A 24,801-nucleotide genomic window follows, 5' to 3' on the forward strand; every position below is an offset into this window, starting at 1 on the left:
GGCATACTTAGTGTCCTTTGTTTAAAACACAAGCATCATACGATACCTCATTATAGACCTTGAAACAATCACCAGGATGTTTTCATTTAGGACGAGTGTTAAGTTCTCTATTTTTTAAAAATTGAAAATAACCTTCTATAATAACTTTTAAAATTGGTATTGTTTTATTTTTACTTACGTGTGTGTCTCTGTGAGTGTATGCTATAAGTGTACCAGTGTTCTTAGAGGTCGGAAGGAGGTGTCAGATCTTTGGGAGCTGGAGTTACAGGCTGTTGTTAGCCATCTGATGTGGGCTGGGAACCAAGTCAAGTCCCAGTCAAGTCCTCAGTAAGAACAGCATGTCCTTTTTTTTTTTTAAAGATTTATTTATTTATTTATTATATATAAGTACACTGTAGCTGTCTTCAGATACACCAGAAGAGGGCATCGGATCTCTTTACAGATGGTTGTGAGCCACCATGTGGTTGCTGGGAATTGAACTCATGACCTCTGGAAGAGCAGTCGGGTGCTCTTAACTGCTGAGCCATCTCTCCAGCCCCAGCATGTCCTTTTTTTGAGACAGGATTTCTCTGTGTAGCTGTCCTGAAACTAGTTCTGTACTCCAGGCTGGCCTTGAACAGACATCCATTTGCCTCTACCTTCCCAGTGCTGGGATTAAACATGTGTGGCACCCTAGCCAGGCAAATAAATCTCTTTTGCTTTAATTTATCTTTTACTTTATTTATCTAGTTGAGTATTAGTGTTTTTTCTTGCATGTACATCTGCATACTGCATGTGTGCCTGGTGCCTGCAGAGGCCAGAAGAGGGCATTTGGTCTCCTGAAACACGAATTACAGATGGTTTGAGCCACGGTGGGACTGAACAGGGTCCTCTAAAAGAGCAGCAAATGCTCTTAACCACTAGTCCCCCAGTATGTGCTTATGTGCTTGCTCTCTCTCTCTCTCTCTCTCTCTCTCTCTCTCTCTCTCTCTTCCTTTCTTCCTTCCTTTCTTTCTTTTTGAGGCAGAGCGTCACTGTGTAGCCATGGCTGGCCTGGAGCTCTTTGTGTAAGGTACGTAGGCTGGTCTCAGACTTCATCAGCTTTGCCTTCCAGAGTGCTGGAACTAAAGGTATGTGCCACCAAAGAGGAAAAAGAGATGGAGGCACATGCCATATGCTGACAGCAGTTGCACTCCTATTGTCAATTATTTGCCTGTTTAATTAAGACTGGAAACACATGCTGTGTAGCTAGTGTTACAAAAGACGAACTTTAAAACATAACATGCCCAGCTTCCACATATGAACACCACATACACGTGCTCTGCTTTCAGGATTCCCGTGTTCATACACAGAGCTGTAATCCTAACAATGCAGCTCTGTGCACTCATTTTTTATTGCTCACGTTATTTCATATTTCTGCATCGTTTTCATAATTGGCATTTCTAATGGCGGCCCTGCATAACTCTGTGTGCGTTCTATGTGCGCCAACCCTGCTTGGGCATTTGTATTGCTTCCAGCTCTTTACTCTGTTAGCTAAGAGGCAATTCACATTTTGTTGTTGTTGTTGTTGTTCAGTTAACATTTTCCATTTGTTCAGTTTTTCCCCTAGAATGCACTCCCAGTACTGAATTCCCTGTGTGAGAGGCATGTCTGCTATGGCCTTGGGTAGACCCTGTTCTGGAGAGCCATTTGAATGTGGATGGTTGTTAGCATGGTACCCACCCACCTGTGTTTCCTTTACCACCATTGAGCCCCTCGAGAGTTTAAGGATGTCCATCTTTCTGAATAAGTTCTGTTTATTCAACGTGCCATCTTTTGAAGAAAACATGGGAGGTATATAAGTGTATAAAGAAGAAAATAAGTTATTTCTAATCCTAATGTTACTGGGGAAATCAGGGTTCCCTTCTGGATTCTTAATATTGGTAATAAAACAATTTAGAAAAAAAAAACTCAAGAAAAGTTTCATTAGAGTTTGAGAGGAAAAAAATCCAACAAGGTTGGCAAGCTGGAGGGAGATGGAGAAGAGGAGGAGAGAGATTGACATCTGGGTCTGAGAAGGCCAGTTGTTCGGCTGTGGTGAGGTTGGTGAATGCCTACATACATGACAGAATAGGAAGGGGGACTTCAGGAAAAAGCAAGGAAAAAAACCCAGAGTGTCAGGGTAACACAGGAAGGCTTTGACCAGTATCCAAAAGTAGGAAGAACAGAAAGAGGTTAGTTACACCTTTTGAGTTAGAACTGAGGAGACAGCAGCCTCACGCACTGCACTATGGGAGACAGTCTAAGAGACTCTCAGAGGGAGGGTGCTCAGGGAAGGTCTCAGTAAGAGGAAAATTATCCCTCCCACCTCCTTAGCTTGTCATCAGATGAATCAGCTTTCCTATGGAGGGATCTCCTGGGAAAGTGATTGCGGAGCCTAGCTGGATTAACTCTTAATGAGACAATAGTGTGCAGTTTTCATCTCTGGAGAGGATCAGAATGTCATGGTTCTATCAAGGGCCAGAGGTAGCACTGGACTAAGCAGCCTTCTCTTAACGGACCTCACCAAAGCTCTGAAACCCTCACCTTGTCATATCATAATTTAAATCTTAAGTGGGGGAAGATGTGATAGTCCCCTTTTTAGAATTAACAGGGAAGTGGGAGGTGAGGTCCAAAATAAAGGGGAATTCTGCCTTCCACGGCCTCCAGGCCTGATAATTATTTCTCTTTAGCTATGTAACACCACCACCCTGAGGTAAAGATTTTAAAAATGTGCTTTTCCCTCAAGCGTATCTTTTATAATGCATTAGGTACTTGTCTTGGAGCTGCGCTATAATCCCTGGCAGAAGTAACTTAAAGATAAGGAAGGCTGGACTCTTCCTAGCTCAAGGATACAGTCTATCATAGCGGGGGACATCATGGCAGTGGGATCTTGAGACAGGGTCATATGGCATCTGCAGTCAGGAAACAGAGAACCGTGAATGCGGGTGCTCAGCTCTTCTTTTCGTGTGGGGGAGTAGTTAAGGTGGGTCTTCCCACATCAAGTAAGTAACCTAGATACTCCCTGACAGACACGTCAGGAGGTGTTGCTTCTAGGTCCTGTCAGTATTAAGTATCACATGTGGTTCAGCTTTCAGCTCTCTGAAAGTGTATCTTCCTGAAGGACAGAAGTTTCACTTTTCCCTCCATCTTGACTGATACTGGAGTGAATTTTCTCATCAGTCTATCCTTCTGCATCTCTTGGAATCGTTCCTTGGGAGCATTCCTAGGAGCAGATGTGCAGGGTCAGAGAATGGGCCTTGTTAGGCTGTTTGATGAATATTGGAAATGCAGTATGGGAGAAAGCTGTACTCCTGGAGCCTCATTTTATGGCTGTCACCCCTGTATTCTCTAGGTTAAATGACGGTGGCCAATTATTTATTTATTTATTTATTTATTTATTTATTTATTTATTTATTTATTTATTTATCTGAAAAGAGCTTTGGACATCTGCCTGTGTTCCCTAGACATCTTGTTCCCAGGTAAACTTCCCAGAATGTATTTATTTATTTTATTCAGGATTTTCTTTGGATTCCATCTCTCGGTGATCTTTACCTATCAACGATATCGTTCTCCTCATCCTTTAACTGTCTTGCAGCATCTTTGCTAAGCTTCTCGATTAACTAGACATCTTGAAGTCTAGAACTCCTGGAAAGGTCCTGCTGGCTTCAGCTGTTTCCTTAGTAATGCTCATTGAATTCTAGCCTGAGAATCTCAGAGTTTAAGGGAAATGGACACTTACTTATGGATAACACTTAACAGTGTGCTGGATGACAGGGCTTTGTCTTTACAGAGGGCTGGGGGGATGAGGAGAAGGAAGATATCTCTTGCACATGTGTATTTTGCAGTTTCATCTGCGAAGATAAGGAATTCTTCAGCATTAGGATGGCCGTGCCGGGGAAGGGGAAGGGCACACTCCAGGATGAATGCCCAAAGGGCAGAGGCTATTTGGAGGAAAGAGACAAACCTTTATGGTGGTGCCTTGGGTTCTGTGGGGATTGGAGAGTCATATGTGGGTCAGACTCTGAGAGTCCTGTTACATTCACTCATGCAGTTTAAACTCAACCCGTCTGTAAGGCTGAGAATTAGTGAGCTTTTGGAGTAAAGCTACTTGGTGGACATGTAACAGTGAGCCAGGCTAGAAGTCCACTGTAGACTACAGCACAAGAAGCTGCTGGAGGCCTGAGCTACTGTGGTGGAGGAGGGACAAGGGTGGAGCAGAGGGGGTGTTCAAGATACATTTCTGGCAGAAAATCTGCAGGTGACATATGGCTTCTGGCAAACTGGTTTGTGTGTGTGTGTGTGTGTGTGTGTGTGTGTGTGTGTGTGTGTGTGTGTGGTGTGGGAGAATTTGTACCCTATCAGTTCCATAGCAGTTTGCCAGGATACACGAGAAAGCACTTAGCAATCTAGAAGTGCTCTACACATGGAAAGTCTTAATTGTATTTCTACTGTACTGGGGAGGTGGCTGGGTGGGTAAAAACAGTACTGGGGCACGCCTGACAACCTGACTCTGTTCCCTTGAACCTGTGTAAATAGCTGGATGTGGTTTACATCTGTACTTCCAGTTCTGTGGCAAGCCAGGAGGTGGAGATAGGAAATTCCCGGAAACTGTTAAACTAGTTAGCCTGAATATGTAGCACACAGCAGAAACAAGGGAAAAGCCTTGATTCAAAACAATGGAAGGCAAGAACGGGCTTCCGGAAACTGTCCTCTCAGCTGCATGCGTGCCGTAGCCCATGCACACTGGTGCTCTTCCCCCTGCCCCACTTTCTCTGTTTCTTTCTTACACACAATGATAGAGAAATTATGCATGTGGATATTGTATGATGAAGTGATGGGTTTCATCATGTCATCATGATGTTTTATTGGAATACTTAATTTGACTATATTCACCTCTTTCATCTTCTATTGTCTCCCCTCCCCCTCCCAGTAGTCCCTTTCTTCATCCCAAAGATTTCCCTTAACCTTTCATGCCATCGGTGTGTATGTATAAATGTGTATGTATGCATATGTGTGTGTGTGTGTATGTGTGTGTGTGTGTGTGTGTGTGTGTGTGTGTAATGCAGGTTCTGCACATGGGAGAACACATGCAATATTTGTCTGAGTCTGACTTATTTTACTTAACTTGATCATCTCCCGCTCCCTTTGTTTTCCTGCAAATGTCATAGATTTTTATTCTTCTTTATGGCTGGCTAAAACTCATGCATTGTGCATGCATTATAGTTTCCGTATTCGTTGCAGCTATAAAAATGTATTGACATTCCCCAGGGGACTGTTCTGTGAGTGAAGTGGGCCAGTGTGTAAAGTGTCTAAGTTCTTGGGAGACATGGGCTTTATCCTCATCCATTTGTCTCCCAGACCACGGAGGCACCACTTCTTTAAAGCTGCTCCTGCTTCCAGGGGAAAGTGAATCCTCATAGCTGAGAGAAGGGTGCTGTTTGTCATGGCAGTCTCCAGCAGGGAGGAGCTGTGTCTGTGGTAGATCTCTGGTCTCTGGGATGAAGGAACACCAGGGAAGTGCTTGGATCCATTCTGGATAATAGCCCTGACCTATGGGTGCAGGGCCAGGCTGCATTGTAGGGTTAGCTGTGTGGGGGATGGGGTGAGTATTCATGGTGAGGGTGAGGTAGGAGACAGAAGAGGTTGATAATGAGCCCTTCCTGTCCAGCCAGGCTTGGGAAGGCTTCAGCAGGTCTTGTTAGACCTTGGCCTCCCTTCAGAGAACAAACTCGAGGACTGCAGGGCAAACCCCAGACTTGGTGGTGGTGTTGCTTTTGTGGATGGTGGACAACGAGGGAACTTGCCTCTGTGAATGTCAAAACAGCATGTTGGGACCAGAAGGACCTTTTTTAAATCTGTTCTGCAAACCTGTTTTGCAGACCGAGGCTTCTGCCTTAGAGAGGATTAATGAGCAGGAAGGCTGTTTTCTCTTCCCCAGGAAACATAATGTCAGGATTTGCAGGTGCTGCAGGCCTCTGTGAGGCACCTGCCTCCAGCTATGAAATGGATGGGTTCTGCTTGAGTTAGCCATGAGGGGGCTGTTTTCTAAGCAGCACTACTGCCCCACTTACCACCTCTTGGTAAGACATCCTCCAGCCTGTCACAGAGCAGGCGAAAGGGCACTGAGAGGCAAGTCAGGGCTTTGCTTGTTTTAATGATTGTCAAATGCAATTTTGTGAATTATTTTTAATCTTTCATACATGTTTGATTTCAAATCTACTTCCCATTTCCCAAGAAATAAGTATAAAGTACAGTATGGGAAGAAGGTATTTTGTCTTGATTTTAAAAAATATGGTGTGGAGATATTAGGTTTGCTTTATTTTCATTTTTATTTTATTTTTATTTTTATTTTTATTTATTTATTTAATATATATGAGTACACTGTAGCTGTGTTCAGACACACCAGAAGAGGGCATCAGATCTCATTACAGATGGTTGTGAGCCACCATGTGGTTGCTGGGATTCGAACTCAGGACTTCTGGAAGAGCAGTCAGTGCTCTTAACCACTGAGCCATCTCTCCAGCCCCTATTTTCATTTTTATTAGACTTAAAATAAATTGTTTTTCTGAGACAGGGTTTCTCTGTGTGGCCCTGGCTTTACTGGAACTCACTCTGTAGACCAGGCTGGCCTCAAACAGATCTGCCTGTCTGTTCCTCCTGAGTGCTGGGATTAAGAGTGTGTGTCACCACTGATGGCTAGTTTTTTTTTTTTTTAAAGCCTAGGACCTCCATATAAACCATGCTGGCCTCAAAGTTGAGATTAAATATGAGAGATTATTTCAAATTGTTTATTCTTCTGTCTTCAACTCTTAAATCCTGGGATTACAGCTGTGTCTATCACCCTAGGTTTTCTTAGGTGTGTGCAGGGCAAGCGCTCTGTCTCCCATACTCAGAGGTCTGCTTTGGAACTCTCCTAGCCCTACTTTAAGTCCCATGGCATGGTACTTACCATGGGGCTTGCTTGGTAGGGCCTTATATTCTGAGAGCTTGTTTGTCCTCACAACCCCTTTGGTTTATGGTCAGGGGACTATTGTAAGATCACTTAGGTGCAGCATGGCCTGAGTCACTCCTTGGTTACCAATGACTGTCTCTAGAAAGTGGAGAGAATGACCAGCTCCTCCTGCTTCCTCATGAAGATGTCCTCCACAGTGTAGCAAGATTAATTCCTAAACTGTGCGAATGTGTGAGAGCTTTGCTTTTATTCATGTCAAAAACGTGGTTTGACCCTCACTTTGCCTTTCATATAGAAGACACTCACTTGTGAGAGATGTTAGTCTTTTTTTTTTTTTTTTTTTTTTTTTTCCGGAGCTGGGGACCGAACCCAGGGCCTTGCTAGGGCCTTGCTCCTGCTAGGCAAGCGCTCTACCACTGAGCTAAATCCCCAACCCCGAGAGATGTTAGTCTTAAAGACCTGGAATCTTTTAGACACTGCTATACTTCAGCTTGGTTTAACAGAGACAGCTGTGATGTACCCCATGAGCTGGAAAGAGCAGCCCAGCGGTGTCCCAGCAGTCACCTGAAGGGGTAAAGCAGGGCAGACAAAGAAAGATGGAGGTGCATATGTTTGTGGTGGGCATGCATGTAGCATGAGTGTGTTTATTTTCTCACATCCATGTTTGCACATGTAGAGGTTAGAGACACATGGGCACGAACAACCAACTTTTTCCTTTGAGATAGAGTCTCTCACTGTACTAGAAGCTAGTCTGATGTCAGTAAGCCCCAGAATACTCCTGTCTCTCCCATACCGTGCTGGGGTTTCAGGCACAAGTGGCAGGTCTGGCTTTTTACACGTGTTGGTTTATGAACACATGTGTTGGTATATGAACTTAGGTCTTCAAGCTTGCACAAGAGCATTCTGACCAAACCACTTCTCATGTTTTGTTATACGTTTGCATATGTATACGTGTGCACGCCATGGCATGTATGTGGATACCAGAGAACAACTTGTGGAGTTTGTTCTCTTCTACCATGTGGGCCCTAGAGATCATCAGGCATGGTGAAAAGCTAGGCCGTCTTGCCAGTTCTGCCTCACTTTTGGTCAAAGTGTATTGAGTATTTCCAGCTGACTGTCTCCCTAGCTAGGATGATCTTGAACTTCTCACATTCCTGCTTCTACCTCTTATGTGTTGTGATCACAAGTTTTATGTAGTGTTGGGGACTATATTAGTCTAGGTTTTATGAAGGAACAATACTATATGGGTCTCAGTGCTATTGGAAGCTAAAATAGGGTGTTGGATCTCCTAGAACTAGAGCTATAGATAGTTGTGAGACACTATGTGGGTGCTAGGATTTGAACTAGAGTCCTTTATAAGAGCCTGTAGCCTCTGTCTGTCTGTCTATCTATCTATCTATCTATCTATCTATCTATCTATCTATCTATCTATCTATCCATCCACACACACACACACACACACACACACACACACACACACACACACACGCGCACACACAAAGGGGACTTGCTAGATTGGTTTATAGGATGTGGTCTAGGTAATCCAACAATGGCTGACCCCATTAGGCAGAATCTGGTAGTTGCTTAATCCATTAGCTGGATGTCTCAGCTGTGCCCATCAGGCATGGAAGTCCTGGAGGGTTCCCAGAGAGTCATTGCTCTTCAGGGATGCTGGAGTCTGAAGAAGTAGGTTCTAAAGAGTGAGAGCAAGTGGGCAAAAAGCGAAGATTCTTTCATGTCCTTGTAGGTTGGCTGCCCCCAGAAGATGCTGTCCACATTTAGAGTAGGTCTTCCTGCTTCCAATCATATGATCGAGAAAAGCCTTCACAGGATTGCCCAACGGCTTGTATTCTAGTTGACTCCCGACACTGTCAAGTTCATAGCCAAGATTACCCGTGACAGACTGAACCCAGGCCTTCCTGAGTACTAGGTAAGCACTTCACCAACTGAGCTGCAGCCCAAGCCTCAAAGCATATTTTTTTAAAAAAGTAATTATTTTATTTATTTACAATTCAAATGTTGTCCCCAGCCCCTTTTCCCAGAGTTCTTCACTTATCTCCCTTCCCCTTTAAAACAGATATTTTAAAGAATCATCTCTCAATGAACTAGGACAACAGTCTCACTTTCCTTGTGTTTTGGAGACTACAGAAAAGAAGATATAATTTGGGAGTTGGAGGTTATATTTTTGTCTAGAGAAAGCTAACTCTCACATCTGTCCAAGGCCAACCACTATTGTTTATTTGATAACATTCCAAAAATGTTGTATAGAATATACAGATGTAGAACTATAGCTACCATCACCCTTTCATATGCTATTCTCCATTTTTGTTTGTTTGTTTTGTTTTGTCTTTTGTTTTTTTGAGACAGGGTTGTCTGTGCCCTGGCTATCCTGGAACTCGAATTGCAGACCAGGTTGGCTTTGAACTCACAGATATCTGCCTGCCTCTGCCTCCCAAGTGCTGGGACTCACTCACTCACAGTGATGAAGCTGTGCATCATCACTGACCGGCTAGTCTCCATTTTTCGCCTTACTTTAAGCAAGTTTGCAGATAGATGTGTGTAGCAGGCTATGTGGTTCATTAGTGTTCTGTTGCTGTGCTTTATGTGACCATTTCTGTGCAAACAGACTTTCAGTTTTCATATAACTACCACCAGAAATGGAATATTTTTGTAATGAATACCTTTCTACGTGTGCCATTGTTTGTGGATATGAGCACACAGGTGTGATAGATCCCTGAAAGTACGTATGGTTCATTTAATGGCATAACCATATGGTTCAGGATCTTCCAATCTTTCTTTTTCACTTACTGTTTTTGTCATTCAGGAATTTGAAAATGTACTTCCCCTAAAAACAGATTCAATTTAATTTAATTTGTACTTGTGTCTGTGACTAGGTATGCACATGTGTGTGCAGGTGCCCATGGAGACCAGAAGGCGGCCACGGACCCCCTGAAAGTGGAGTTACTGGTGGCTTAGAGCCACCTGACTAGTGAGTAGGGAACCAAACTTGGCTCTGACAGAGCAGCAACTGCTCTTGACCATTGAGTCGTCTCATGAGCCCCTAAACCCTGCTTACTTGTGTTAGTTTTCATTTTCACAGCTTTGCTAGTTAGTGATTGAGTCTTTCTAATTATAAGATCTTATGCATATATAAAATGGTTTAATTATTTGGATCGAAACCTTGAATCCATCTAGAATTTGAAGAATGCGACAATCTGAATTTCATTTCTTTCTTTTAAGATTTGTTTATTTTATGCACGTGAAAACACTGTCACTCTCTTCAGACACACCAGAAGAGGACAGCCGATCCCATTACAGATGGTTGTGAGCCACCATGTGGTTGCTGGGAATTGAACTCATGACCTTTGGAAAGGTAGTCAGTGCTCTTAACCACTGAGCCATCTCTTCAGCCTCCTGAATTTTATTTCTTTCCAGAAATGTCTAGAGTTTGTTTGTTTCTATTCTTTTGATACATGCTATGAGTGCATAGTCTTGGTTGGCCTAGAACTTCGCATGTAGGCCAGCTTGAAACTATCTGCCTGGCTAGTTCCCAGAAGGCTGGGAATGGTGCACTACCACACACAGCTAAGAATTGGGTTGAATTTAGGTGTCCTTTTTACTCATTAGCTGTATGATTTTAAGATATGTTATGATTTTAAAAATATGTTTATGTGTGTATGTGTATATGTATGTGTGTGTATGTATGTGTATGTGTGTGTGTGTGTGTGTGAATGTGTGTGTATGTGTGTGTGTATGTGTGTGTGTGAGTGTGTGTGTGAGTGTGTGTGTGTGAGTGTGTGTATGTGTGTATATGTGTGTGTTTACCTGAAGGTGTGTGCAGGTGGCTGAATAGGCCAGAACTGGATTAGATCCCCTGGAGCTAGAGGAGAGTGTGTGTACTTTGTCTTCTATGTCCCCACATCCCAGACCCTGCCACTCCAGTAGGAAGTAATCTTAACCACTGAGCCACCTCTCAGCTCTATCATATTTAACCAGTTAACTTCTTGGAGCTTTTCTTTATCTGCATGTTGGATATGGTACTAGCAATGGGCTGTCGAGAAGATTAAGTAAGATTCTATATGGAAAAAGTTTAGCCCCATTCCCAACATGGTGTGTTAAGATCATGATTTAAATACTCAGAAACCTGGGAAAACATATTTTGGCATAACGAAGTCCTACAGGGCTAAAGTAGTTACCTTGTGACTCATCAGTGTGACTTAGGGCGAGTCACTCTGTTATCTAACCCGTTTCCTCACCTGATGAAGTTAACAGAGGTTCCTATTAGATCACATGTTCAAATATCTTGTATCCTGTAAAGGGCTACGTAACAGAATGTTGGAACTCATGTCCTGATACACGGGGAGTGAGCAGCCCAGCACAGGTGGCTGTCTGACATATGGCTGAGGAGAATAATTAACTTGCAATAATACAAAATTAGCATTCGATGTCAAGCAAGTAAGATTGCAGCTCTGATGATGGGAATGGTTAGTGACTGCATCTTTCTAATTAAGCAGTAATGAGCTCCCTGGGCCAGAACCTTGTTAGAGTGAAGATGGATCAAAGGCCTTCAGTGTAATGTGTACTCGTTGAACACAGTCACAGGTTAAGCAAAGAGGAGGGAGTTGTTGAAGCATAGTCCTTGTCCTTGAGGGCAGCAGGGTGACTGACCTGTACAGTGAAGCCTCTCAGCAGACACATTGGAGAGACTGGGGCTCTCCAACATCCTCACTGCTCAAGGCCTAACCAAGGAGAGAGGGTCTCACCATCCCGGTTGCCAGTTTGATCTGTGCCAGAATCTCATCCTGATTCCCAAGAACTCCAGCTTGGCTATATTGTCTGGACGTTCTGCTCATCACCCTTGCCGTCGTGCTAGACAGTACTCTTGGGTCTGCCAGAGAGCTCTTGCTTATCGTGCCTTACCCATCTCCTCTGTGGTACCTGGGTGGGAGTGCTGTACCTTCTGGCCTGTTTCTAGGGTGCCCCAGCCATTTGCATTTTCAGGTAGTAAATAATATAAAGTCACATTTGGGTTTTAGATAAACAGCGTTTTTAGTGTAAGTATGCCCATGTAACATTTGGTCCACCCTTATATTCCATTTCTATCACCGCATACACAAGTTTATGCACGTCTCTCATAGCATATTTGTCAGGAGGCACAATAGTAAAATATATTATTATTGGAAATTTAAGGGCTGTCCTGGCTCTGCCACATTTTCAGATCTGGCTGCTCTCCCGGGGCAGTCCTGATTCCAAGTGGTATAAAACAGCGTTGACCACCCTAAGGTTTTATGGCACCTCAGGGGCCGGGGATATTAAAGGCTTATGTGAGGGAAGAATTCCCAGCTTATGTCATGTTTGGTAGATCTAGGGTTAAACAGTACTGACTGCTTACTGTGGTTTTTTTGTTTTTTGTTTTTTGTTTTTAAATCCTGTTAGTTTTCTGAGTAGTAAAAATTCCTGGGTTACAGCAATGACTATTTCTCAGTGGTATCACTGTGAGACCACCTCACACACAGACTCTCACCTTGAGTGTTCGTAGTACTGAAGGAGTGTTGAGTGTCTCTGGTGGCCATTTCCATCTGCAGACCATGAGTTCCGATAGAACTTAATAGCAGCAACAAAGACCTTTCTAAAATGTGGTGATACTATTGGGTTTTTCATCCACAATTCGACCATAAAACAAATACATAGACATAAGCCTATGCAAACTAAAAGATTAGAAAAGTATATATAAAAGTGTGAACTAATTGTACCCAGAAGGAAGAGATTGTAGGTAATTTCCTTTCTCTTTTTGTCTGTAGTGTCTGCACTTATTAGAAGAGTTAATTCAAATACACTTAAAGGGATACTTTCCCATATTTTATCTATTACCCAGCAATCAATGATGGGGACTTAGAGGCTTTTGTATCATTTCAATTTTATAGATTCTTTCGACTTTATTACCTGGATGAGACGTGCTTTTTTGAAAATGGGATTGGTGTTTATAAACCAGCTTCTTGCATGACTTGCATGACTCGTGACTGAGGCGAGGCCCTAGGGAGGGAAAAAGACCTGAGACACAGCTTTCTTTCCTTTTCCTTTCTATCTCCTGCTTTCTTTTCTCCCTCCCTCCCTCCTTCCTTCCCTCCCTCCCTTTCTTCCCTCCCTTCCTCTTTCCTCTTTTCTTCCTCCATTTTACCCTCTTCCTTGAGACAGAAGCTTATTTAGTAGCTCATGCTAGCCCTAAACTATGTAGGCCAGGATGGCTCTTGACAACTTCCTTCCTCAGCTTACCAGTGCTGGGTTATAGGTGTAATTCACATTCTTCCCTTCCCCTCCCTTCTCCTTCTTTCCCTCCCTCCTCTCTTTGTCTCTCTCCCTCCCTCCATCCTTCCTCCGCCCTTGTAGTTGTTTTGAGACAGAATACCACTGTCTAACTAACCAGGCTGACTTTGAGCTCTTCGTGTGCCTCCTGCCTCAGCACTCCAGGTGTGGGGCTACAGGTGTGATCGGCCATGGTGGCCCTAGGAACACAATTTTTGAGCAAAGACAAATCCTCTCAATATTTCTGTGGACAGAACTGGAGTTTAGAACATAGAGGAGGGGACATGGCTTTTGAGCTTATCTATTTTACTGAACCCCAAAGGGCGAGGGGAAAATGTATAGAGAGGCAACAGTGACCATGTGTGGGTGGGCAGCAGTGACCACTCATGGCTGGGCACCATGAGCATAGGGCTTTAAAGGATCCTTAAAAAAAAGGTATATGTTGCCAAATCTGTTACTTAGGATGGTTTTTTTTTTAAGCTTTTAAAAACTTACTCAATTTCTTTTCCCATATCTTTAAATAGCCCCTTCCTCTTTTTTCCTTATGTATTTTCTTTTCCTTTTTGAATCTGAGACATATCCATTTGTTTAGGACTATTGAGGTAATTACAGTATTTGGGATTCCACATGCTCATCTCAGCAGTGTTCCTATTTATTCCTCATCCCCCTATGCCCGGTCCTTAGTGGTGAATGGCGAATGAGTTATGGGAGTGGTATTTGAGGGGATCCAAGTCTAACTCCTGAAGAGAATGTGCTGGCAGAGGGAGCCAGAGCGAACAGCAGGGCATGGCCTGGAATTAGTGTGCAGACTCATGTGGGGGGTTGATACTTTAGCAGCAAGGGTTTTCTAGACCACTGTGTTCAAAGGACATGGGAACCATTCACCTGAACTTCAGACAGGCGTAGTCACTGTTGATCACAAGGGTAGAGGTAGCGGTACTCTGTTTTGGGTGAAAATGGCTCTTAGGTGATGAGTATCTACATCATAGTGTTGCTGTGTGGATCCTGTGAATAAATACATGGGGAAGGCCCAGGATACATTAAGCCTCAGGTATCAGCTATTACTACTGCTGTTAGCGGAATGGAGAATTCCTATAGTACGACTGCTTAGTAGCATATCTTGCAACAAATTTGCTCTGTAGACAAGGTGTGATTGTTATTGTCACTCTAGGGCTGGGTTGATCTGCTTCTGAGGTTTCCCCTCCTGGGATACAGTCTCATGAGTGATTGGCAATGCCTGGGCTGCTTACATGATGGGCCAAATAAAATGGACTTTGTAATGTTTTTTTTTTTTTCTCTTAGAAATGGAAGTCAACCTGGAGCGCACAGTCCTGTCTTTACCACCCAAAGTGTGTAGTTGTACAGAGACCCAACTTGTTTGCCTCAGAGTTTCATTTAGCAAAATGTTTAGGGTTGGATTGTATGTAGCTCAGTGGTAGAATGTATAATTAGCATGTTTAAGACTCTAATTCAAATATGATTATATAAGATAAAAACATTCAATACAGACTGGAGAGATGGCTTAGTGGTTAAGAGCACTAACTGCTCTTCCAGAGGTCCTGAGTTCAAATCCTAGCAACCACATGGTGGCTCACAACCATCTGTAATGAGATCTGATGCCCTCTTCTGGTATGTCTGAAGAGAGCGACAGTATGCTTACATAGAATAAATAAATAAGTCTTTAAAAAAATTCAGGGGGTTGGGGATTTAGCTCAGTGGTTAGAGCGCTTGCCTAGGACGCGCAAGGCCCTGGGTTCGGTCCCCAGCTCCGAAAAAAAAAGAACCAAAAAAAAAAAAATTCAGTAAAGCATTAAAGTTAGTTTCTTATGGAAAGAGTATCTTTTTTTAAAAAAAGATTTATTTATTTTATGTGAGTACACTGTCCCCTCTCTTTAGACACACCAGAAGAGGGCATCAGGTCCCATTACAGATGGTTGTGAGCCACCATGTGGTTGCTGGGAAATGAACTCAGGACCTCTGGAAGAGCAGTCAGTGTTCTTAACCACTGAGCCATCTTTCCAGCTCACTAGAAAGAGTATCTTGACCTTTGATTTGTAGTTTGGTCCAGGTGGTAATCATGTGAGCCAAGGTCGATGGTGACTGGGCCTTTCTTTAATATCATAAGGGTATAATTTGGGCATTCATAGCCTTCCTTTAGGAGCCCAGATTTTCAGGTCTCTGTATTTGTGTGTGAGTGTGTGTGCCCTAGAGTGGCCTATATATATGATTTCTTGCTTTGTTTCCTTGATATCTGGCAAAAATTAGAGTAAGTGTGTCAAACCATCTATGCACAGGCAGCAGATGGAGTCCACTTCCATATTCCAGTTTCTGACTTACGAAGGTGGTGACGCCTGCTCCATATAGCTGCAGGTCCCTCTGCTGTCTTGTGCTCAGAGCTGAGGTTTCATTTCACTGGTTTAGTTTTGAGATAGTTTCTGTATGTAGCCTTGGCTTGCTAAGCTGGAATTCACAGTGTAGACCAGGTTGACCTTGAATTTGTAACAGTTGTCCTGCCTTTGCTTCCCAACCTCTGAGATTACCATGTGCTACCTGCTTTGGGTTTTAACAGCAAAGTTTTAACTGGCATACCATCTCCCTAAGATTTGCTGGGGCTTAGCATTGATTCTACTTTAGGTAGTATGTGTGACCTGAGTTGTCACAAGCCACAGAACAGACACACCACCACCATCGCCGCCGCCGCTGCTGCCAACACCACTGCCGCCGCCGCCGCCGCCTCCACCACCACCACCACCGCCGCCGCCGCCGCCGCCACCACCACCACCGCCTCCACCACCACCACCACCACCACCTCCAAGCCTGACTTCTGAAACATAACTCAGGGCTTTTGTGAAAGTTCCAACGTCAATGCCTTTCCTTCTGGTCACTGTGAATTCTGCTGGTTGGCTGCTGTGATTTTCTGAAAGGAGCCTGTGAAATAGAAGTAGCTGAACCTGGGGACAGACCAATGAGCCAGGTCTGTCTGTTCAATGTCAATTCCTGTGTTGAAAATGTACAGAAACTGCCCAAATTCATGCTATCTTCAAGAGGGAAGTGCTTTCTGGTAGGCTTTGCTTTTTCTGTATGTTGTTGAATAAATCTATCTCATATATATATATATATATATATACACATATACACACACATATATATGATTTCTGGAACAGTCCTTTGTGTTCATCTCAGATGTGATAAATCCTATTTTCTATAAAAAAAAATCGAAGACTGTCTTAGGGTTTCATTGCATTAAAGAGACACCATGACAAGGCAACTTTTATAAAGGACATTATATCTGAACACCTGAAACTGGCTTACAGTTTCAGAGGTTCAGTCCATTATCATCATGGCAGGAAGAATGGGAGCATCCAGGCAAACATGGTGCTGGAGGAGAGCTCTACATCTTGATCCAAGGCATCGAGAAGGAGAGACTGTCTTCTGCAGGTAGCTAGGAGGAGGCTCCTTTCCTCGCTGGGTAGAGCTTGAGCATCGGAGCCTCAAAGCCCACCCCCACAATGATCCCCTCCAACAAGGCCACACCTATTCCAACAAGGCCACACCTATTCCAACAAGGCCACACCTATTCCAACAAGGCCACACCTCCTAATAGTGCTACTTCCCGTGGGCTAAGTATTCAAACCACAACAAAGACTCACGTAAGAAGTGCGAAGTGCCTAGCCTTCATTTTTCAGTTCATCCCGTTCTTCTTCTTCTTTTTTTTTTAAAGAAATACAAATCAAAGAAATTTATTGGTATTGACAAAAATACATAATACAAAAAACAAAACACAACACAACAGAAACGGAACTGGAAACCCACACCAGCTGGCCACATGCCTAATAGACTGTGCAACCTCAGACCCCATCACACAGCGCTTAATTCATCAGGACCCATCCCATTCTTCTGGAGCTCTTCCCATGCCCCAGGCCTGGTGAAAGTCGCCATTGGGCAACTGAGCTAAGGTTGAACTGGACTCGCAGCTCCTCTAGTAATGAACTATAGGAGCTCAGTACTTCCTTATTTATGATTTAGAAACTTAATTTATAAAAAAATTAAAACTAAGGGTACATTAAATCTGCTGTTCTATGGACCATCAAAAAATGACATTCTTAAGTGGTTTTAGAGAAAAAAGTATTAAAAAAGAAGTAATGCATCTGTCTTAAAAATTCATATTAGTACATGTCTCACCAGGGACACTAGATGAAGGAGATAAAGGAATAATATTTTAAAGTACTGACAATGTAATTATCAGGTTTCAGATGAATATAATTTATGATATTTTTCTTACTTAACTTTTCTTGTGCCTTCATATCTTTATCTGCCAAGTTAAAAATGTCAACAGTGTGTGCTTCATAGGACTGTTGTGTGGTTAAATAGTTAGTGTTGTGAGATGGTGGGAATGAGGGAGAGCATGGTGACGAAGATGTTTGTCACAGGACCAGCCAGACACAGTGTGTGCACATTGGGAGTTTTTGCTGAGAGCTGTGGAGGACTATAGGCAAATACACATAGTTAATATAAAAAATTACATATGGAACTGCCTAAGAGGAAGAAGGCATTATGGAAATAGAAATCGGAGGGGTCCAGGCCTCTCTCTGGCCAGAGAAACCTACCAAAGGATGTGATGCCTCAGTTGAGCTCTAAAGCAGAAGTGAGAGTGAGCTGGGTTGGGGGAGGTAGCAGGAGGATATGGCTCTTATTCCAGGCAGAAGGCTTGAGGAGAAAAGCAGACCTGGCTGTGGTGTTTGGAAGCTGGGGGAAAGCAGTGCACCTTGTGGGGGTTGTGAGGAGGTGGTGAGACATGATTAGCAATAGAGACAGAAAGCAGACGATGGGGAACCCGAGAATGATCTTAAGGAGTTGGCTTTACGAAGACCAAGAACTGTCCCGAGACCTCTGATTTTGTTAGCCATTCCAATCCCATGATACCATGGTATGTCTTCATATTGTTAGTAGGGAATACAGTCATTTAGCCCAAAGGCACAGACTGAGGAAATGCAGCTGTCAGGATTTGAACCTTGGTCTCTTTGGTTCTTACAGTTAGAATTCTTTTGATCATTGATGACTTTTAAACCTGAAGTCTGGCTGTGTATGATTTGGGGCTAACCTTTCTATCTTTCAACTTCAGTTTTCTCAGATTACATTAATACTATTAGTATTAGCTTCATGGAAAATGAGAAAATGTACATAAGAGGCCAACTGTAGTGCAAGTTGTAGATCTCATATTCTTGCACAGAGAGGTGCACTTCCTTCACAGTTCCAGTGACATGAGACAGACTCCTGTGAGCAGCTGCCTACGTGCTTACTTGGTTGTCAGCCGTCTTTCAAAGACTGTAGAAGTACGTACACAAATCACCCTACATGACAGGTCCAGTTCATTGCCTTCTCTACCTGCAGTCCTGTTGTCACTGAGGCTTAGGTCTCCTCACTCACTCACTTTCCTAGAACCCTTCTCTCCAGGACTCACTGGTTGTTGTTCTCCCTCCAGAGTATATCCAGCTTGTTCTGCCTAGGACACAATAATGTTCAGCTCTTAGCTAGAATTATTCTTGAACTTGTCTGTCTGTTGTTTGAGATACAATTTCCTGTATCTGTAGCTGTTTGGCTTCAAAGTCGACGTTGCTCCTGCCTCAGCCTCCTGACTGATGAGATTGTTACTTTGTAGTTGTTATTTAAGCTCTCTCGTGTTGGTTTTAGGGGCAGATGTTTCTAGGTGATAGATAAATGGTAAAGGAACCAGTCAGGTTATTCTTTTTTCTCATTAGAATGGGGCTTGGTGAGCACCAAGCTCTATGGGAGGCATTTTGTTTTGTTCTGTCTGTTTTTAATCTTGACAAGCATCCTCTAAGTTTCATAATGGTAGCATTTTTCTTAGCACAACTGGAGAAGCAAATGTCTACATCTAAGCACTATGCCCTTTAATTGCTTCTTTCAGTCTACAGAGTAGACATTTACTAAGTGTGACTCTGTTCTAGGGCTAGGAAATAGAGGTGAGAGCCATTGTCCCTTTCCTTAAGGATAAGGCAGACATTTGAACAAGTAAATGTGCATAGCAAGCAAAGTGCTGGGATGGAGGAATGGTGGAAACGTGTCAGTTTCTAGTTATCACGATTTGAAGACCAGTGAAAGATTCAGTGACAATGAGAGGCTTGCACTGGACTTTCAGTAGGAAGACATCCCAAGTTGAGGAGAGGATATAGCTCATGGCCATTAGAAGTCAGGTGCCATCAGAGGCCATTTAGCACCAGCATGGCTGGTAGCAGGTAGCTAGAAAAGGGGTAGTGGGAGGAGGGCAAGATGATTGCCCAGTAGTAGGATCCCCAAGAACAGAACTTGTATGAGACCGAAGGGCCTTTTATGATTGTCTCCCTTTTCCTGGTTTCCCAGTGGCTATCATTTTCTTCCCCAAGAGGAACACAAAGCCTATTAACTGTCTTAATCTCTGAAAGGCTCTTGTCTCTCCCTACTTGTCTGCACTCTTAGTTATTTAGCCTGGCTATTGACTTTCCACACAAAAGGAAAAACACACGTTATCACTTGAAAACCCGTGACCTGACTGCTTGGAGGAGCGAAGGTTACCAGGTGAAAGGACACTGGGTATCATTTGCTTTCTGTAGCACGAGATAGCTGGGGAGAATGAAGTCCATCTGCCAGCAAACACCTATGTTCCTCTTTCGCTGGCTACGTCACCAGAGAGGAGCCTTAAATTGCCCTGCAAATGAGTTAGCCCTCTTGTTCCTGTGGTGCAGGGGCTGGTGCAGCCTGAGTTCTGGGGAAGCTTGGGCTCTTACTGTTGTCTGTGTTTGCTTGCAGCTGTGTAAATGAGTATGGAAGATTATGATTTCCTGTTCAAAATTGTTTTAATCGGCAACGCTGGAGTGGGAAAGACGTGCCTAGTCCGACGATTCACTCAGGTAAGGGGATCTGGAATCCAGGGTTGGGTTTGTTTGTCTCATCTGTTTTATAGTGACCATCTTCTAGGTGGGTGATTGGACTCAGTGCCAACCTCTAGCTATAGGCTCCTTTTTCTTCTTTCTTTCTTTCTTTCTTCCCTTCTTTCTTTCTTTCTTTTCTTTCCTTTTTTTGAGACAGGGTTCCTCTGCGTAACCCTGGCTGTCCTGGAACTCACTCTGGAGACCAGACTGACCTTGAAACTCAGAGGTCTGTCAGCCTCTGCCTCCCAAATGCTAGGATTAAAGGCTGCACTACCACCATGCAGTAGACTGCGAGTTGTTAAGGCACCCTTTGAAAGCTCCATTGAGTTTTATAGCCCAAGGTTTTCTAAATTGCCTAAGGGAGAATGGAACTGAGGTCTTTTCCCACATCTCCTCTTGCTTCCTCTTACAAGAGGGTCAGGTGGTTTTGTTTTCAGTGTGCAGTATCAAAAATAGATTTGGGTAAAAAATAGATCAGTAGTTCACAATCATCTCAAGGTGGAAACACATTAAGTTGTGTATTAAACTGAGTCCAAATATTCATTTTTAAAAAGTCCCAATGCAGATTAAACCTCAAGTTTCCTGCCTGTGTCTGTTCTCATCCAAAAAACAGAGTGAATTCTCTTGGTTCTCTGCTTATCTAAGTCTCTTAAGTAGGACTAAGCTGAAGGAAGTGAAGAGTGGAACTGAATGTACACGTCCCCTCTCAGGGTGGCCTCTTGAAAAATCACTGGCCACAATTATGTAGTGGTTTTTATACAGAAAGTAGTGAAAAATCACCCTGAAGTTGATTTTGTTTCTCACTGAAACTCAATGATGCCCTTTCCTGGATCATCATGCATATAGCATGATCTTGTTGACAGGCACCTTGGGGACATACAGATGAGCTCTTTTAAGGCTTAAGATGACTTGGGGCCATGGAAAGAGCAGAGGCTCAAGGTCTTTTACCCAGGTGCTAGTTAGTCCTGACTCTGCTGCCCCCAGCCCTTGCCAGCCCTCCCCACTGCACCAGTCTGTGGAAAACTGAATGACAGATTGGGCAACACAAACATAGGGTTTACAGTTGCTGGGACTGTCAGTTTTTCCCATGCGGAGTAACTGTAGACAAGTGCCTGAATTTTCACCAAGTTTTGGTCTGATGAAATTGAAAATCTAAAGTTCACCAGTGTCAGGAATTCAATCAGCTATCACAGGGAGATACTGGAGACTCCAGCTGCTTTTCCATCCGCTATCCTTGGCAGTCAGTCTTAACTGCTTCTGTAAGGAGGACTTGCCTACATATTTTACAAGGAGAAAGGTTTTGTTTTTAGTGTGTAATTAGTGTTTGCTTGATTGTTTCTTTTCACTGAGAGGTCACTTAGAGATTATCAGTCCAGTCCTCTCATACAGATCCAGAGGGACCCAGTGACATGCTTATGATCTTGAAGCATGTAGCAAAAGCCAAGACCCTCATCTCCTGCTTCTTGACCTAGTAATCTCTCCATAGTTTTATAACCTCTGGGGCTGCACTCCTTAAATTCCTGAGATAAACCCTGCCATGAAGGATGAAAGGGTTCTGTTTTGTTTTGTTTTTTGCTTTTGATCAGTATTTTACCCACAAGCATGTTTTCTTCTTATTTTTCTTTTCTGCCTACTTTTTATCTCTCTATCCCTTCAATTCTCCCTGAAGTTCACATTTCACAGGACAGGGCTGGCTATGTTTTTGTTATGTCGAAAGCAGTTAATGTGAACTGAATTCATCTGGTTTTGAGACATGGAGGTTTGGGGAGCAAAGTGGGGAGGGGGACACTGGGAAGGATTTAAAAAAAATATTTTGGCATTTGTGAGCCTGCAAACAGCTGGAGCTATAAACCTGAAGCTTGGCAGACTTCTGCTTGAACCATGCCAAAACAGAGAATTGATTCAGTATTTGTAAACAGAGTTATGAATGTTTATATTTACATCCTTTGCAGATTTGCAACGAAGCTTTTGCTTTTGGTTTGAATCTCAGTGTACTGAGTTCAAACTTTAATTAAGGGACTCTCTTGTTAGGGAATGGATTTAATTAAAGATGCCCCAGTCTTAGCTGAAGAACTAATAAAGTCCCTTTTACTTTATTCCTGGAATTCTGCAATCTGAAAAGGGAAGAGACTAGGTAAAGATGTTTTACTAGGTAAAGATGTTTTTCTCGGTAGAAGTCCTTGCAACCCCAACCCTCTCCCTAAGCTTATAGAAGGCATGAGACAGTAAACTGCATTTTTGCTAATGTCCCTATTCTCTTGAAACTGTTATGCTTCCAGTTTAAGGTAGAGCAATTTTCTTTTATTTCATGCTTAAAACAACCACAGCCTCAATGATTGTGAGGCCTAGAGCGGGAGAGTGGTCTGTCTGGGCTCACCTGCCGCCTCCTGTTCTGATGCTGCTGCTTCTACTCACTTCTCGGTGCCACACATCTGGACTGTGTGTGATTGTCTGTGTGTGAGTGTCTGTCTGCAGTGTGTGTGATTGTGTGTGTGTGTGTTTGTGTGTATCTGTCTGGATTTATAAGTGTTCCCATCTGGACTGTGTATAATTGTGTGTGTGTGTGTGTGTGTGTGTGTGTGTGTGTGTGTGTGTCTAGACTGTGTCAATTGTGTGTTTGAGTCCAATTGTGTAGTATGTATATGTGTGTGACTGTCTGGATTGTATAATTGTAAGTGTTCCCATCTGGACTGTGTATAATTGTGTGTGTGTGTGTGTGTGTGTGTGTCTGGACTGTGTTAATTGTGTGTTTGAGTCCAATTGTGTAGTATGTATATGTGTGTATATCTGGACTGTGTGTGATTGTGTGTGTGTCTGTGTTTGTGCTATAGTGTACCTCAGGCTGGTGACCATCCTGAGGGCCCAGGAAACCCCAGAAGCTTTGTGTCTTTCTCTTCTCATTCTGTAGCAGAAGTCCTCCACACTTCATTTTCCTGTTTGTTTTTAACCAGTCTTACCTTTCTTCCCCAGCCTGACAATACTGACGTCGTTCTAGTGACTCATTCCCCCCCAGTCTTATTCATTTGTCTGAGTTTTCTGTTTTGAAGCCAGCATGGCTCACTGCCCCTTCCAGACTTTCTCTCCTCATGTTTGGCCGTTCCTTTCTGTGTTTGCTTCTGTCAGCCTTTCTCTCCAGTTCCCTCCCTGTTCTCTGGAAACAGTGAGTCCTAACAATTACCTCAGTCAAAGCTGATTGGGGAGTGAGGAGAGTCCACATAATTGGAAGATGTGCTTAAATGTTACTTGCCATTATTTCTTCCTTAGGGTCTTTTCCCCCCAGGTCAAGGAGCCACAATTGGAGTTGATTTTATGATTAAGACAGTGGAGATTAATGGTGAGAAAGTGAAGGTAAGAAGCTAACTAATAACAGTAACGCTTTGATGGATTCTCTAAGAGTTTAGGGGAAGTAGTACAGGCATGTTTTCATAACATTTATTAAATTGCTTCATTCAAACCCACATTGAAAACAATGTACTGGGGCGGAACTCGGCTGGCAGAATACTTGCCTAGCATGCAAGAAGGTCTGGATCAAACCATCATCACCACAGGGAGCTAAGGTGCAGCACTGCTTACCTATGATCTGGACTAGGGTCAGGTGGACTAATAGGAGGCTCAGGTCACCCTTAACTTAGCACGTTGGAGGCCAGCCCAGCTTACCTGAGAACCTATCTTAAAAGAAAAGAGAGGGCTCAGGTCACCCTTAACTTAGCACGTTGGAGGCCAGCCCAGCTTACCTGAGAACCTATCTTAAAAGAAAAGAGAGGGCTGGAGAGATGGCTCAGTGGTTAAGAGCACTGGCTGCTTTTCCAGAGGTCCTGAGTTCAAATCCTAGCAACCACATGGTGGCTCACAACCATCTGTAATAGGATCTGCGCCCTCTTCTGGTGTATCTGAAGACAGCAACAGTGTACTCATAAATATGAAATAAATAAATATAAAAAAAATGAGAAAGAAATTATATAAAATCAATGTAGGGATGGTATACGAAGATGGTGAGAAAAATTTTCCCGTCATACTAGAAGTGATGTGAAAACAAAGTAGGAATTTCTTTTTGAATTTCAAAGTTGGGCCAAAAAATTTCTATTCTAACTAAAAGGCCTATTTGGGAAAGCCTTCTGATCCTCACATTTTACGGAAGGTAGTGTGGGTAATTCAGCCACATGAATTTCTTATTAAAATTATCCTGTCTCCCACTATACCTTTATCTTAGAACTCCCTATGTCTAAGAAAGGACCTTTGAACACTACTTTGTATTCCACTTGGTGGCTTCTAGATGGCAGGACAAACAAGGGCTGACATGTGGCTCCTCCTGTCCAGATGAGAGACAGGAACCTTCTTTTTCTCTTTTTGTCTTGACTCTTTAAAATGGTTCCCTACCATAGAGATGTCTATGCTAAGTACAATGGTGAAGAGAAGCTGGGATACTGGAAGATATAAGCAGGCTCTAAAATCTACATAAATACCAACTAGAAGGTCAGAAAATCTATCTGAAATGAAGAGGAAGGGCTAGGGTCTGGGGCTAGAAGACAGGGGACTGGAGACAGGAGCAGGCTGAAGAGATATTGACAGGAAGAACCTTTTATAGTTTTATTCTAGAGGAGGCAGTTGCCAACCTAA

General features: G+C 43.2%; 1 protein-coding gene across 18 annotated transcripts in view; it reads left to right on the forward strand.

The window, feature by feature from the left end:
• The window catches only part of Rab30 (RAB30, member RAS oncogene family), a 150,366-nt gene that overhangs the window by 108,551 nt on the left and 17,014 nt on the right, over window positions 1–24,801 (forward strand). For 5 of the 18 annotated variants that reach the window (XM_087558421.1, XM_087558411.1, NM_001399386.2 and 2 more), the window contains 2 exon segments: window positions 20,063–20,163; window positions 23,449–23,532. In XM_087558421.1, the coding sequence (XP_087414547.1) occupies window positions 20,071–20,163; window positions 23,449–23,532 (177 nt within the window). In that variant the 5' untranslated portion in view covers window positions 20,063–20,070. 18 annotated transcript variants of the gene reach the window in all.

Source organism: Rattus norvegicus, chromosome 1, assembly GCF_021556685.1.
Source record: "Rattus norvegicus strain SHRSP/BbbUtx chromosome 1, alternate assembly SHRSP_T2T, whole genome shotgun sequence".
NCBI lineage: Eukaryota > Metazoa > Chordata > Mammalia > Rodentia > Muridae > Rattus > Rattus norvegicus.